Genomic DNA, 15,960 nt, shown 5'->3' with positions numbered 1-15,960 from the left:
AACCTGGGTCCTCTGCAAGAACAGCCAGTGCTCTTAATCACTGAACCATCTCTCCAGCCCCCAGAATTGTATTAAATTCACATAAAAAGTGAATACAGATTGAATATCCCAGATCTGAAAATCTAAAACTCAAAATGCTTAAAATAAGAAACTTTTGGAGCACTGACCTTCTATCACAAGAGGACAATTCCTTGTCTGATCTCCTGGGATAGATTGTAGTTAAATGGCAGACTCATTAAAATGCTGTGTAAAATTACCCATAGGCTATGTATATGCAGTATGTATGAAAAATAAATGAATTTCACATTTAGGCTTGAGTCTCATTCCTAAGAAGTCTCATATGTGTACAAGTATTTAGAAGTCTGACACATTTTTGGTGCCAAACATTTCAGATAAGGCTACTCAGTGTGTACTTTTTAAATCCTGTTAACCAAAAGCTTCATTGTGAGTTAAGAGACCAAACACAGTTTAGAAATTCAGATATTTTGGGGCTGGAGAGATGACTCAGTGGTTGAGAACACTGGCTGTTCTCACAAAAGGCCTGGGTTCGCATCCCAGCATTCACATGGCAGCTAACAACTGTCTGTGACTCCAGTTCCAGGGGATCCAATGCCCTCTTCTGTTCTCTGCAGAGGCATTGCAAGACATGGATGCACTTACATACATTCATACACATGAAAAAGAAATCTGGATATTTTATGCACTATAATCTTTTCCATATAAACCTTATTAGCTTGATTAATAAATACAAGTAAAATTATTGCACAGGGTACATATTTTTATCCATATTTAAATTTTAAAGACACTTTTTTCTTTAAAAAATATTTTATTACTTAAAATGTAAAAAATTCTGAGAATTTCATGCATGTGTATTATATTTGCATTATTTCTATCCCTCTTAGTCCTCCTCCAGCTCCTCCCATAGCCCCCTTCACAATTTCTTGTCCTCTTCTTTAATTATTGTTGTTACATATACATATATACATTTCTATCTATCATCTATCTATCTCTCTATCATCTATCTAGTTATCTGTCTATATATCTATAAATATATTCTGAGTCCATTTAGTGGTGCTCACATGTATGTGTGTTTAGGGCTGCACACTTGGGATTAGATAACTTCTCAGGGAGCTTGTCCCTAGAGAAAACAGGTTCTCCCTCCCTCAGGCATTGATTGCCTGTAGCTCTTCATCCTGAGGTGGGACCCCATGAAATCTACCCCATCCAAATTGGTATGGCAAATGGTTTTGTCATTATGAAGATCTTGTTAAACACCATACTGTCGAGATTTCATTGGTGTAGTGTCCCTACTATGTCTGGAACGCATTAACTAGCAGCAGGTGTCTTGTCCCTCTGGCTCTTACAGTCTTTCCACTCCCTCTGCTGAGATGTTTCCTGAGCCTTAGGTATAGAGGTTGCCTTGTAGAGGTATCCCTTTGGACTGGGCAGCTCACAGTCACTTATTCTGTGTGTTTGACCAGTTGTAGAACTTTGTAATAGTCTCTATCTGTTGCAAGAAGAATCTTTGATGAGCGGTGAGACTACACTTGTCTGTGAATATTAGGATACATATTTCAAATACAGTAAGAAATTGCTGGGTGTGGTGGTATACGCTTTTAATCCCAGTACTCAGGAGGCAGAGGCAGATGGATCTCTTTTAGATGAGCTCAAGGCCAGCCTGGTCTGCATAGCAAGTTCCAGGCCAGCTGGGGCTGCAAGGAGGCCCTGTCTCAAGAGAAAGGAAAAGAAAAAATAGTAAGAAATTACATTAGTCTAGAGAAGTGACAGAAGTAGGTTCTTCTCTAGCAGCTGTGACCTCTCCAGCCATGTATACTTGGCCATGTTCACAGTACCGTGCATAGATTCCCTCCTACTGAGCAGGCTTTAAGTCCAACTAGACAGCTGTTGATTACCCCCAAGATAAAAGTGCCACTATTGCACCAATAAAGATTATTTGCTGGGCTTATCATTGTGTGGGACACTAAATTATTCAAGCATATAAAATGAACTGATGATAGGTTCAAAACTGAGACATGACATGAATCTTGTTTTTAGTGATGACCTAATTATCTTTGCTACACTTTTTTTTCTATAGAACTTCCATGTCTGTTTTTACAGCCTTGACAAAGAATCATTGTAGTTGGGCATGATGGTGCATACCTATAATCTCAGCACATAGGAGGCTGAGTCAGAACCTCAAATTAAGCCCAGCTTGGGTTACTAGTGACTTCCAGATCAGCTTGTATTACACATGAGACCCTATCGCAAAGGAAACAAAACAAAGCAAACAAAAAGCATTACATAGGTGAGGGATAAGCCAGTGTTTTTCTTTGTTTCTTTAAAGTTTCATTGTATTTAATCATTTATACCCATTCAAACATGAAATAGATGCCCTGGGACTAACCCCTTGATTTTAAAACCATGAAGACTTTTTGGTGGGACCTATTGTCTTTTTTATCAGCAAGTATTAATTGTAGTAAATAATGGAGTTCATTTTGGCATTTTTGTGTTCTTCTATAACATATTTTGAGCTCATTCAGTCCCCATTGCTTTTTCTTGTTCTCTTCCCTTCCCTAACCTCCTTCCTGGCCCCTTCCTCTTCAGTGGGCCTCATTTTAACAATAACAAAAAATATTTAAAAAAATATTTTATTATTTTTTACTTTATGTATATGAATGTATTGCCTGTGTGTGAGTGTACCTGTGTGGTGCAGTGCCTGCGGAGGTCAGAGAGGGCATTGGATAACCTTGAACTGCAGTTTCAGATGGTTGTTAGCCACCATGTGGGTGCTGGGAACTGAACTGAATCCTCTGCAAAAACAGTCAGTACTCTTAACCACTGAGCCTTCCCTCTAGCCCCGCCTCCCCCAAAATAAACCTTACTTTCTTGATTTTCTTTTATTTTCTGGCAATTTCAGAATACACACACACACACACACACACACACACAATACATTTAGAAATAATTTTGTCCCTATATTTGGAGCTCTTGCACTCTTGAACTATGGTACTTCTTGCCCTTTAGGTTTTCATCTTTCTCAGAACCTGGCACAGACTTGGCTATGTTCTTTCTGACCATGTTTTTCTGCTCTTTTTTTTTTTTTTTCTTTTAGAAGCTTTGAACTTTTTTGCACAAAGCACCTAGACTATTGAAACTCAGCTCTGTGAAGTTACCAAGTCCCCTACTAATAACATTTTTTTTTTCTTTTTCAATCTTCCCTCCTCCTGGACCACAGCAGTCTCTGTACTGAGGAGGCCACTCTTCCCATGCCTTTGTGATTGTGCTCTGTGGGGGCTATTCCCCTGTGTCTGTTTCTTCATCCAGCTTGTAAAGGTTTCAGATGCAGTTAGCTGTCTGCTCTGAGCTGTATGCACTTTTTCTTGGGAATTTCATCTTCACTGTGTCTTCTCTACCTGGATGACTTAATGTCTTGGAATTGGAAGAGATAATGTTTTGCACAAGCCCTTACTTACATCTTCAGCCATTGAATTACATACTTTACAAGGTTAAATGATGTAGTATAAATGGTTTTTTTTAATTTATTTTTTTATTTTTTGTGTGTGAGTGTATTGCCTACATGTATGTGAGTGCACCCGTGTCATGCAATGCCATGGAGGTCAGAAGAGGGCGTTGGACTCCCCTGGACTGGCCTTAAGGATGGTTCGTAGCCACCATGTAGGTGCTGGGAATTGATCCCAGGTCCTCTGCAAGAGCAGTCAGTGCTCTTGAGCACTGAGCCATCTCTCTAGCCCCTGTAGTATAAATTTTATTTCAGTGAAGATTACTTTCTTTTAGGTAGATCAGTTAATTTTTAAAAATTTTACAAGTATAATTTTTGGATGGGCTATTTGACAATGGCCAACTCTCCAGACATCTTTAACACAGAGGCCACTGCGTTGGCTCTTTTCATACAGGCATTGTTCTACTGCATAGCAAATGGTGGACATGCAGCAACAGATTTGAGGGCTATTTAGTCGGTCAGTAACATAATAAACATAAAACAGACATAAAAGTACCAGTACCAGTAATGTGTAGAATGAAGCCCACAGGTCTACCTACTTAGGAGGTTGGAGCTAGTAAGAGAGCCAAATGGTTTTATCTGAAAATAACTACCACGGAGGTTCCTTTGATCCCAATTTTGAAAATACGTAGTTGGGAAATTGAGGAAAGAGACCCTGGAAGGACTGACAGTCTATGCGGATGGAGTAGGCAAAGTGGCTCAAATCTTCTAGATCAAGAGGGTGTTTTAGAAAGAGTAAAATAGTTGGGTATGACATTGCATGCCTTTAATTCATGCAGTCAGGAGAATTGCTCTTCCCATAGGCTACTTGCTTCTGACCATCCAGCACCAAGTTCAGAGCAGTTTGGATTGATTTTTTTCAGATTTGATAAGACTTTATAATATTTGGATTAAGAATACAAGTCTGGTTTAGTGAAGACTATCAGTACTATTCAGAGGTATACTTCAGTTACATCAAGTAAAGAGCAACTAGTTCAAACTGCTGAAGTAAGTAAGAGCACGAAGCCTCATCTTGAATGCCTTGGATAGTTGAGACCTATGTTCAGACCAGCAACACAAGATTATCGAACAACTTGTAGACCACAAGCCAGTTCATCCAAGCAGTGCTATTCCAGCTAGCCAAGAGCTGTACCTGTGAGGAACCGGCTTACTTAGTTGTGAAGGCTGTGAAATGAGTTGAAGTCTACATGGCGGACCCTTAGGAGGGTGTCTTAGTTTGCTTTCTGTTGCTATGACACCATGACCAAAACAATTTGGAGTGGGGTGGGAGGGAGAAAGGGTTTATTTCAACTTAAACTTCCAGGTTACAGAGTCCATTTTTGAGTAAAATGAGGGCAGGAGCTGGTACTGAAGCAGACACCATGAAGGAACATGGCTTCCTGGCTCATTCTCTGGTATAGCTCAGGCCCAGGGACAGTGCTGTCTACAGTGGGCTAGCCTTCCTACATCAGTCATCAGTTAAGACGGTCTCTTACAGACATGGCCACAGGCCAGTCTGCTTGAAGAAATCCTTCAATTAAGGTTCCTTCTTTCCAGGTGACACCATCCAGGCTGTGTCAAGTTGACCATAAAAACTAACTAGCACAGAAGGGCAGGCTGGAACTGCAGCAGCAGCTGGAGCCCATGTCACAGCTGGACCTCTTCTTCCTTAGAGAAACCTTGATTCTGTTCTTACTGCCTTTTCATTAAAAAGGGGGTTTTATGGTGGTGATTTTTGGGGGGGTTGTTACTTTTTGTTTTTGAGACAAAGTCTAACTATGTAGCCTTGGCTGGCCTGAAACCCACTGTGTAGACCAGGCTGGCCTCAAACTTAGAGCTACACCTGCCTCTGCCTCTGGAGTGCTGTGATTAAATGCATGTTCCACCATGCATGGCTAAAAAAAATAAAGAATTATTTTTGGTTATTTGTGTGTATGTGTGTGTATGTGCACACATGTGCACATTATGTACAGGTGCCTGCAGAGGCCAGAGAAAGGCATTAAATACCCTGGAGTTGCCCAAAATGGGTGTTGGGAACTGAGCTCCAGTCTGCCGCAATAATAGCAAACACTCTTAACCACTGAGCTATCTCTTCAGTCCCACTTACTCTCTTTTATTAGACTGGCTCAGACTCAGAACATCTAGAATGTTCTGTACATATAGTAAACTAACAGTGAATGGTCATCTCATCTATAAAATACCTTCACAGTAACACCTTAATTGGTGTTTGGTTGAACACTGTGGCCTAACCATCATGACACCATTCTTTAGGGAGAATTCCTTTATTATTTCAGGTGTATTATTGGATGGGGTTTTTTGTTGTTTTTTGTTTTTGAGACAGATTATCATGTAGCCCAGGCTAGCCTCAAATTCACCTTGTAACCAAGGATCATCCTGATCTTTCTGCCTCCACCTCCCAAGAGCTGGAACTGTAGATGTGTACTGCCACACTCAGTTTTATGCAGTGCTGGGGATGGAACTCAGGACTTCATGTTTGCTAGGGGAGCACTCTTAACAACTGAGTGCTAGCCTACTTTTGGAAATCTTTTTCAGTAATGAAGGTTTGTTCTGGTTTTGCTTGTTGTTTTGTTTGGCTTTGAAAATGAGGTTCTTGCTATATAGCCTAAGCTAACCTCAGCCCTGAGCTAGAGCCAGCCTCCTGCCTCTCAGTCCCTGGGTTGCTGGGACTATAAACAGGTGTCAGCATGCCAGGCTATGAAGTCTTTTTAAATATAGCCTTGGCTGAGATAGAATGAATAGCAGTCATTACAGTTCCCTATGTAAGGGAATAAAGGGAGGAAAAGCTTAAGACGACAAGCAGGTACCCTTTGTGAGGTTACAGAGCAGCAAATTCAAGGATTAAAAAAATAGCTTAGAATGGAAGGGAGAGAAGCTTGGAGTATGGGCTGGGTTAAAGAGAAATGTGAGGTGTCCATGATCAAGGATGGGGGTAAGATTGAACAAGAAAGTATAGTTATAGCCTGCAGTCTTGGGAACTAGGAGACGTTTAAAAGTTTTAGTCTTCTCCAAAAAGTGGTAGTTCACCAAAGAAGAGGTTTTAGGAGAAGAGTAACTGGATTGATCTGATTTGGACTTTAGAAGAATTATTTTGAAATGTGGGATCTGTGGAGCAGAATTGTAAGACTTAGAAAAATTAACCCTTGGGAGATAGTCACAATGGTGGCCTGAAACAACAAGGCTACTCAAGGACACATTTTAGGTGATGGGTCATTTAGGAAGAAAGAACACAAGTTGATCAGGTTTGGGGCTGGCGAAATGACTCAAGGGTAAAGGTGCTTGCTGCCAAGCCTGGCAACCTGTGTCTCATATTGTTTACCTATGAATTAAGGAGCTCAGATGAGGTGACTTTTCAGCATGATTTTATGAAGTACAATAAATGGGGGTATATGCTAAATTCTAATTCAAGGAAGTCCTCATATTTTTCTAACACTAACATAAACTGAGATTCCCCAAACAACAACTGATTCTTTTGCTTTCCCACACCAATTCGAAATATAATAACAAATTATCAAAATTAGCCACCGCCACCGCCCCCCCAATCTTGTTGGGCGTATGTAGACATAGTTTACAACCACTAGGGGTCAGGATCTTCATGGATGGTTAATGCCCTTGGGAAGTTCCCAGTACACACTTTAGCCCTTGAATGCTTGGATTTTCTCAAGCTGTTCCTCTCCTTAGTTCCTGCTAATCATGCTGTGTAGTATTTATTTGCTTTGATGAAAGTGAGTATATACTGGGAACTTGCTGTCCTGAAAGCTGGAGTGGGTTTTCGTCAGTGCTTGGCATGCTCAGTGTCTTGGTTTCTTCCATAGTACTGTTTCATAATCCATATTTCAATACTGAAAGAATGTGTAAATGAGCCAGCTAACAGCAAAGGAAGGGGCCACAGCAAGCTCTCAGGAGGATCCACATATTCCCCTGAAGTGTTGAAGGAGTTGAAAAGACTTACTATGGAAGTGATTAATAGCTAGGAAACAATATGTATTCTTTTGAGGACCTGGTTTCTATTACAACTTTTTAAAACTTAAATCCCAGGATGCCAGAAAAAGATGTTGGATCTCCTGAGTTGTGAACAGTTATTAACCACTCTGTGGGTGCTGGGAGCTGAACCTGGGTCTTCTGCAAGAGCCCTTATTGCTCTTAACCACTGAGCCATCCTCTCCAGCTCTTCTGTTATCTTTTCCATAAAATTTGAGAACTTACTTGTAGATGTTCATGTCTATATTAATAAAAATAGTTCCTAATGATTTCTTTTCATTTTAAGGTAATTTTAAAAATACTACTTTTTAAAATTTTTATGTGTATGAGTATATTGCCTGCATGTAGATAGGTGCATCCATGCTGTGTAGTGCCCGCAGAGATTAGAAGAGGGCATCAGGTCCCCTGGAACTGGAGTTACGGACATTTTTTTAGCCACCAAGTGGGTGCTGGTAACTGAACCCGGCTCCTTTGCAAGAGCAACCAGTCCTCTAAACTGCTGAGCCTTCTCTCCAGCCCCTGAAATATATTCTTTATAGACACTTACACTGCTGGTTCCCAGGCCTGCAGCCTCTTCTGAGCCCCAGAGCAAGTCTTACTTCACTGTTCACTGGTCTGCAGTTCAAGCAGACCTTCTGTAGATACTGTAGGATGAGTGCATTAGAACTCACTCTCCCTCCCCTGAATCAACCTAACCTCTTCTCTGTCTTCTTTAATCTACTTCCCAGTCTCCATGCTTGACCTCAGAGCCTCTGACTGAGTCCATTTTTCTTTTCTTTAATAGTGTTTTTACTAATTCTTTGAGAATTTCATAGATGCATAGATGTATTTTGATCATATTCACCCCTGTTGTCCATTTTTCTTGCTGTACATCAGCACTGTAGTTTCCACTTCCTGTTCAGGTTTGGGGTGGAGGGTTAAAGAAAGGGCTGACTTAGATGCACTGGCCATTCCCCAAACCTTCTTTGATTCCATTTCAGGGATGCGTCTACATTTTTAGAAGACGTTTATTCGTGTGTGGATATATATTATCATGTTAGAGTTCAACTGTGTACCCAGTTCTTCCCATCTAAAATGTGGGTTCTGGAGATCAAACTCAGGTGTAGCTGCACGCACCCCTACTCTCTGAGCTGTCTCACTGGCTTCTAACAGATCCAGTCACAGTGCAGGGGAATTATTACCCTATTCTTCTCTTTCCCCAAATTTATGATGGTGTAGTAAATGTTCATTTTAATTTGCTTCCATTGATAGGCTTCATAGCTTGCTTTTGCATCATAAAACATAGCGTGATAGAAAATGTTTTAACCTTGTTCATGAAAATAGATGCCAAGATTTGAGTGATGAATCAGGATAGATAGCTGAATCCCCACAAAATGTTCAGTGATATGCAGTGAATAGCAGCTATATGTTTAAGGTTATCCTAGTGCTTGGTTCATTAAATAATAAAATGATGTCATTAGATGATAATAGGGTTAATGGCGTGTATGTAGCCAACACAGAAATAGATAAGGTATTGTTCTCTTTGAATTGCCTGTGGCAGTAAATTAGTCAGATTGTTTCTTGTGTTTAAACTATTCTGTCCTAATGGTGTAGTATCCTCCTTCACTGCATGTAGAGGAGGAAAAGCTTTTTTTCAGTTGGTTAAGTAGTTGTTTAAATTATTTTTGGTTTGAATTGGTATTTCTTCTGCATGGGGAAGGAAGCGAAAAAACCTGTGTTAGGGTGTTAGGAATCATTTAAATGCTATCAGTGTGGTGACTAGTATTCTAGCATCTTGTCCTTTATCTCTGAGTGATGTTCAGTTGAATTTCGACCTGTGGGCAGTGCATGTGTGGATCACCGCTCACCATCTCTCACTCATTTCTGCCTCTGCAGGTACATGGACTGTATCGCACAACAGGTGCTAGTTTTGAGAAGGCCCAGCAAGAGTTTGCAACAGGAGTGATGTCCAACAAAACTGTCCAGACTGCAGCTGCAAATGCAGCTTCAACGGCAGCAACCAGCGCAGCTCAGAATGCTTTCAAGGGTAACCAGATGTAGAAAACCTCCCAGCAGTCCACTGTTACCTTTTGACTGTACTTTTTTCTCCAGTTACTGTATTCTACAGATATTTTTATGTTGGAAACACACAGTACACAACAGCATGGGTATTTCCTATTCACAAGTGCATGGTCTAAAACCAGAGAAACTTCGTCATCTTATTACTTTGCCTAATAGTTTCTTAATATTTCCATGCCCCTCACAGAAGAAAATATTACATGCTAAATAAAATATTCTCCATATTTCTGGGGGATGATGTTCTGCAGATTATTTCAGTGGTAACACACTGAAATTAACATGTGACTTATGATTTAAAAATCACCCAATACTAACTATAGTAGTTCTTCCAAGAATCTAGAGATAAGGATTATACATTGGAAATTAAACCATGTTTGTTTCTTTTTTCTCTGTTAATATTGAAAGAGTGAGGCCATCAGAGACTTGCAGATTTTTAAATTGGCTTGCTTTCTATCAGGTTCCATCACCAGTGAAGAGCCTGTGTGCTTTGCAGTAGATAATGTATATTTTATCTTCTTTTCATTTTATTTTAGACTAGCTGATATTTTGATAACGATCTCTGATCTTGCATGGGCACCATGTTTCTTAAGTGAAACGAATTAGTATTTTGGGTTCTGTACTGCTGATAGTTGTAGGAACTGGGGTTGTTTATAGAATCAGAAGTGATTTTTCTGTAATAGTTTCTTTTAAGTAAAAATTTATCAGAGTATAAAGACTTTAATATAACGTGCAGTGCATTATCCAAAAAGAGAGGGTAGGTAATTGATACAATAGAATATAGTGACAATAATTCATTTTTCCCCCTCTTAATTTTCAGTATTCATATAGTAAAATTTTACTGTATGGAAACATTGGTATATTCTTGTGGCTAATCTTTTTAATTGAACTGGGATTATGTTTGGCAGCTTACGTGTGTGTGTGTGTATGTGTGTGTGTGTGTGTGTGTGTGTGTGTGTGTGTGTGTGTGTGTTTAATTCTGATAGGTACTACAGGCTAGCCTAACCCTTGAATAGAAAGAACATACAGTATTTAAGGGATTTTTCATTTAGCCCCTCATTTTAGTCGAATTAAAATAAAAAGGCCCTAGCATTTCTAATATACTTGAATTCTTAATGCACCCCATCTTTCACTTTTTGAGACAGACTAAAGAGGAAAACAAATTGTACCAAATAAGAAAATACAAAGTTAAATGCATTAATTATCAATGTAATGAGATTGAAATGGTTTCTATGTAGTGCAGACCTTCATTCTTATGGTATATGTGGATTCAAACTTTTTTTTTTTGTCTTTTTGAGACAGGGTCTCCTGTAGCCCCAGCTGGTCTGTAGCTCACTATGTAGAACAGGCTGGCCTTGAATTCACAGAGATCTGCCTGCCTCTGCCTCCCAAGTGCTGGGATTAAAGGCGTGTGCCACCGAACTTGGTGGATTCAAACTTTTAATAGTGATTAGATGACTCAAGAACATTTGTAAATCAGACTATTGTGTTTTGAAAGTCTTTTGCTAATTTTAGATTGTGAAATGATAGGCTGTGACTTATTGAAGTTGATTTTTAGGTAAGGATGGTCTACTAGATTATATTATCTGGGATGGAATATCTTTTTTAAATGATCTAAATGGTTAAGTTACCTTGTTCTTTTTCCCAAATCTGAAGTCAGAGGGAATTTCATGCTGGGGTTGGGTGCCAAGTTTTTAGGGTTTATGCAGAAACTCTGTGTTGTAACACATCTACTCAGATGGTGTTTACGTTTGATTTCTTTGGGAATTTACTGAGTAATATAGTTAGAAGATATTTCTTTTATTCTGAAGAAAGGACTCAATACAGGAATTTAAAGTTGTTTTTGTAAATTCTTCTGATCAGTGATAATCTCTACCCATTTCTCAAGCAGCTCAGCAGTTCTAGGTTTTGATCCTAAAGTCTTAATGAAAGCCTCTTTCATCCCATACTTTACTGAGTATGGATTTTACAGAAATTGAAAGCATTAACCATGGATTACAAGAGATTCAGATCCACCATTTCTTTTCCAAATCTATTTTTTCCTCTAAAGTACAATTAATAGATACATCAGAGATTAAAAAAAATATTAATATACTTTCCCTCAAAAACGAGAGAGGAGTGCTTTCTCTTTGTTTATGTAAAAGTATCTAAAGGTAGTGTCATTAAATGGCAAAGAGTAATTGAAACCCATGGCATGCATTTGTGTGTGTGAAGAAAATGCTGTTTTACAATCCAGTTGTTTGGGTTTGTTCAAGTTTGAGAGAGATTATGTTGCTTGAAAACATAAATGCGCATTAAAATGATGTCAATGCCTACAGTTTGATCAGTATGAAAGCAACCTTAAATTCCTGTATTTATTATTCTTTAACAACAGTCAATAGTGCATTTTTATTCAGTGAAAGTGTGTTAGTGCTTTCTACATAATGCCAGTATTACTTGGCATCACGGTCATGAAACAGACTTCATATAGAACAGACATCCACGTCACTCCTCAGTTTGTGATACTCACTTGTGGCTATTTTATTTCAAACTAAGGTCTGAACACTGGAAAAATCATTGCCCGGTGATTTGTGATTTGGGGCTTGGACTATTTATCTAGGGATGTTTGTATATTTTGTTGGCAATATTGCGCTGCCCTCACAGCGATTGTCTCGGTTCTGTGTAAATGCCCTCCATGTGTCCCTCAAATGTTGCATGTTTTTAGTGGTTTGGAAGTTTTGTATATTTATTGTATTAATGCAGAGTGTCATAAAATAAAATACTGTTTACTGGATGTTTGTTTGCTTAATTTTAAACACTGTATTGGCAGCTGAGAGGTAGAAATTAGTAGTTTCATATAGATAGAAATTTCACATTTGATTTTTAAAACCAATCTTTGTATCATTTTATCATGTACTAAACAGAATATAAAAGATTTAGTTTAAAGCCCTCAGCAGCACCAAGTGGCAATTTTTCTGTTGCATTAGAACTTTATTGGTTGTAGAACGTGAGCTTTGCCACATTCAATATCTTGACCACTTTGAGGTGGTCAAGCTCATTTAGAAGCTTGTTAGACTCTTGGCTTAGACTTTTCTCTGTGGGTTAAAATGGGTGCCTCTGTACAGGACTGTGTGGATTTAAGTGAGCCTGTGTTTGGTTCCTGACCATGCTTACTTGTTGCTCTTCTGTGCACTGATGAACAAACTGTTTGTGTATTGGATTTTTCACTTGATTACTGAAGAAGATGTAAAAGTATAGTCTAAAGTCGTGTTCATGGTGAATCTCATTTTGAGAAATACACGCTGAATTAAAATGAGAAGTAATGTTTTCTATTTTTTAATCTAAAAAAGGGGAGTTTGAATTTTCACACTTAGTTTGCTAAGAATATTCTGTGACTTGTGTTGAGATGGCTTACATTTTAAGGGGATTCTAATTAGGTTTATTAACTCCTGTCCATTCTAGATAATGTTTTTATATTTATTGCAACTTTTTCTGAAAACACGTCAACATCTAATTCTATATCGTTTTTAGTCATAGTTGTGCCTGTATTACCTAGTTTGTTACATTTTGAGCATTTTTCCCATTTTAAATAACTTAGAATTACCATGGCTGTCACAGTTTTCCTATATTTTCTTCCTTTTTTTCCTTTAAGGGGAATCTTTAAAGGAATCTGTAATTCCATGTGATTAAGCCGTTTAAAGATGAAGTGTTAATTTAAAATAATTGAGGGTGGCTAAAATTAGCAGAGGCCTTTGGTAGATTTTCAAGTACCATAGCATATTTATAGTAGAATAATATGTTTTAAAACACTGGAGCTCTAAAATAGTTTTATTAATTTTCAAGTTATATACATATTTTTATTTTATTTTTAAACTCAGATTTTTAAACATTTTATTATTTTTGTTTTATGTGTATGAATGTATTGCCTGCATGTGTATAAGTACACCAATGTCATGCAAGCCTGAGGAGGTCAGAAGAAAGCATTGGATCCTCTGGAACTGGAGTTACAGATGGTTGTTAGCTACCATGTGGGTGCTAGAAATTGAACCGGGGCCCTCTGCAAGAGCAGTCAGTGCTCTTAACCACTGAGCCATCTCTCTAGCCCTATATTTTTATTTTTTTTTACAAGTATTTTTTATTAAACTAATAAGTTGTACCTCAGTGATCAAGTGTTAGGGAAATTGAAGTATTTATGAAAATTTTAGAGTACATGTTACAAAACTGTGCTTGTGGCATTGGTGGATCTTTCGGGGGGGGTCTTTTTGAGTCAGGGTCTCCCTGTAGCCCCAGCTATCCTGGAATTCACTATGTAGACCAGGCTGGCCTTAAACTCACAGAGATCCGCCTGCCTCTGCCTCTGCCTCCCAAGTGCTGGGATTAAAGGTGTGCACCACCACGTCCAGCTGGTGGATCTTTTTAAAACATACTTAGACTGGGTGTGGTGGCACATATCTATAATTCAGGCACGTAAGAGTTAGAGGCAGGCAGATCTCTGTGAGTTTGAGGCCAGCCTGGTCTACATAGTGAGTTCTAGGCCAGTTACAGTGAGAGCCTGTGTCAAAGAGGGGGAGGAGGAGGGGAGGGAGAAGGAGGATCACCTCCTCTCCTCCCCATTTAGGACTTTATCACAGTATACAGGGAGCTAGAAAAAAATCTATAGAAACTTTCTAAGCCAGGCACTGCCGCTAGCATACCCTGGATCGGAACATTTCTCTAAAGTCTTTGAAGACAGGGAATGGCTGTTCTCTAGTTTTCTTCTGCTTCCCGTGGCTTTTGTTATTTATAATTAACTTCCTGGTTTGGTTAGAACCTATAGAATTTTTATTAGCTCAGTTGATGTTTTCAAATGGCATGGGAACATGGGAGCCACCGGGTGGCAGTGCAAGGAGATTTCTTCAAATTCTGCTTTACTTTTTAGCTCTGATATTTCTGGGCTTGACACAGTTGCTTGGTATAGCTAAAATACTCCGTATGCTCAAACCCTTTTAATCTTTTTTTCCAGGAGAGACAGAAAAAGAGTTCATTTTCTTCTACTTATTAACATTTTCTTATAATGCTAACTCACATTTCTTTAAGACCATTCTGAATATGACCTTCTCTACATGAAAACAGTTTTAACTTAGAATTATACCATGTAGGCTTTATTTTTAAGCCCCAGTGTAGTGTTTAGTACTTAGATATAATTCCTCCTCAACCGTTGATTTTTGTGGGCCAGCAATTCTCAAGATAAATGATAGCTGAAGTTCTTGTTAGTGTTGACAGTCTGTGGCAGTACCCAGGTATTTACAGGAGCGGGAGAAAAACAACCAAAACCACTGTCCTTTATCTGGTAGTAGCAGTGTTCCAGACTTCTCTGGAGACCAAGCTTTCTGGGGTGTGCGCACCCTTAAAACTGCTTCCTTCACGTGAAAACAGTATATACACATTGGCTGTAGGACATTTGGAAAATGTAGGAAGTGATAAATGAGAAAACAAAGCCTCACTTCTATCACCCAGGGATACTACTGCTAATATTTTAGTGTTCTTTTTCCCATTCTTTTCCTATGCATTTGTATTTGATGGAGTTAAGGCATATAAGTAGGATCCACTCAAAATTCTATTTTCCCTCACTTAGCATTATGTTGTAATGATTTGATGGTTATGAAATTAGCGTTTAAATTTTATTACACATTTCAGTGTAAGTTGTAGACAATATCAGCAGAAGCAGATAACTGAAATTGCTCAGTTTTATATTTCTAAGTAACTTTTACTGTCTGGCTTATAATTTTTTATTAATTTTTCTAGGAAAACAAGCTCTTACTAAAGCTAGTCAATGAGATTGCCCTGCATGTGCTTCGCACGCCCGTCATCGACACATACCTTGTTGTTGCACAAGCCTCGTTTCTTTGGGCCCCTGAAGACCACGTTGACACTGGATGCTGTCTAGCATAAATAAATCTTAAAAACAAAAATGATATATACAGACAGCACGCCTTCCTCATCACATTTTTATTCTCAATGTAGATGTATCCAGAACTCTCCTGCTGCAGAAATGAACATATGGGGCAGTCATACTGTACCATGAAGAAGGAACCATCAACCAACACAGATGGCAGTTTTACAGTGAGATGTAAATCGAGGCAGGCAGGAGTGCATATATATTAATATATATTAATATATATATTAAAAACGTTATGTGTATGAGTGGTTTGTGCAGTGTCCACGGAGGCCAAAAGAGGGTGTCAAATCCCTGGAACCGAATTACACACAGTTATGAGTTGTGGCTACTAAGAGCCAAACTCTGGTCCTCTGCAAGAACAGCAAGTGTTCCTTAACCACTTAGCCATTTCTTTAGTCCCTCAACTAAAGACTCTTAACCCACAATGGTTTGTTAACTTTTTTCCAGTTACTATATAAATATATAATAAACATTTTTATATTCTGAATAA

The 15,960-nt window shown here is 38.7% G+C and overlaps 1 protein-coding gene across 2 annotated transcripts in view; it reads left to right on the top strand.

Annotated features, from left to right (window-relative positions):
- The window catches only part of Scamp1 (secretory carrier membrane protein 1), a 71,606-nt gene extending 55,948 nt beyond the window's left edge, over window positions 1-15,658 (top strand). The window contains exons 8-9 of one of the 2 annotated variants that reach the window (XM_029556222.1): window positions 9,374-9,524; window positions 15,317-15,658. In XM_029556222.1, the coding sequence (XP_029412082.1) occupies window positions 9,374-9,524; window positions 15,317-15,348 (183 nt within the window). In that variant the 3' untranslated portion in view covers window positions 15,349-15,658. Of the gene's footprint in view, window positions 1-9,373; window positions 12,327-15,316 lie in introns of those variants that run through there. The other variant, XM_008853339.2, reaches the window with a different exon arrangement.
- The last annotated feature ends 302 nt before the right edge of the window (window positions 15,659-15,960 follow it).

The sequence above is a fragment of the Nannospalax galili genome, unplaced genomic scaffold (genome assembly GCF_000622305.1).
Source record: "Nannospalax galili isolate Female #2095 unplaced genomic scaffold, S.galili_v1.0 scaffold45, whole genome shotgun sequence".
In the NCBI taxonomy this organism is placed as follows: domain Eukaryota; kingdom Metazoa; phylum Chordata; class Mammalia; order Rodentia; family Spalacidae; genus Nannospalax; species Nannospalax galili.
The sequence above is the reverse complement of the archived record's forward strand: the minus strand, read 5'-3'. Positions and strand labels throughout refer to the sequence as shown.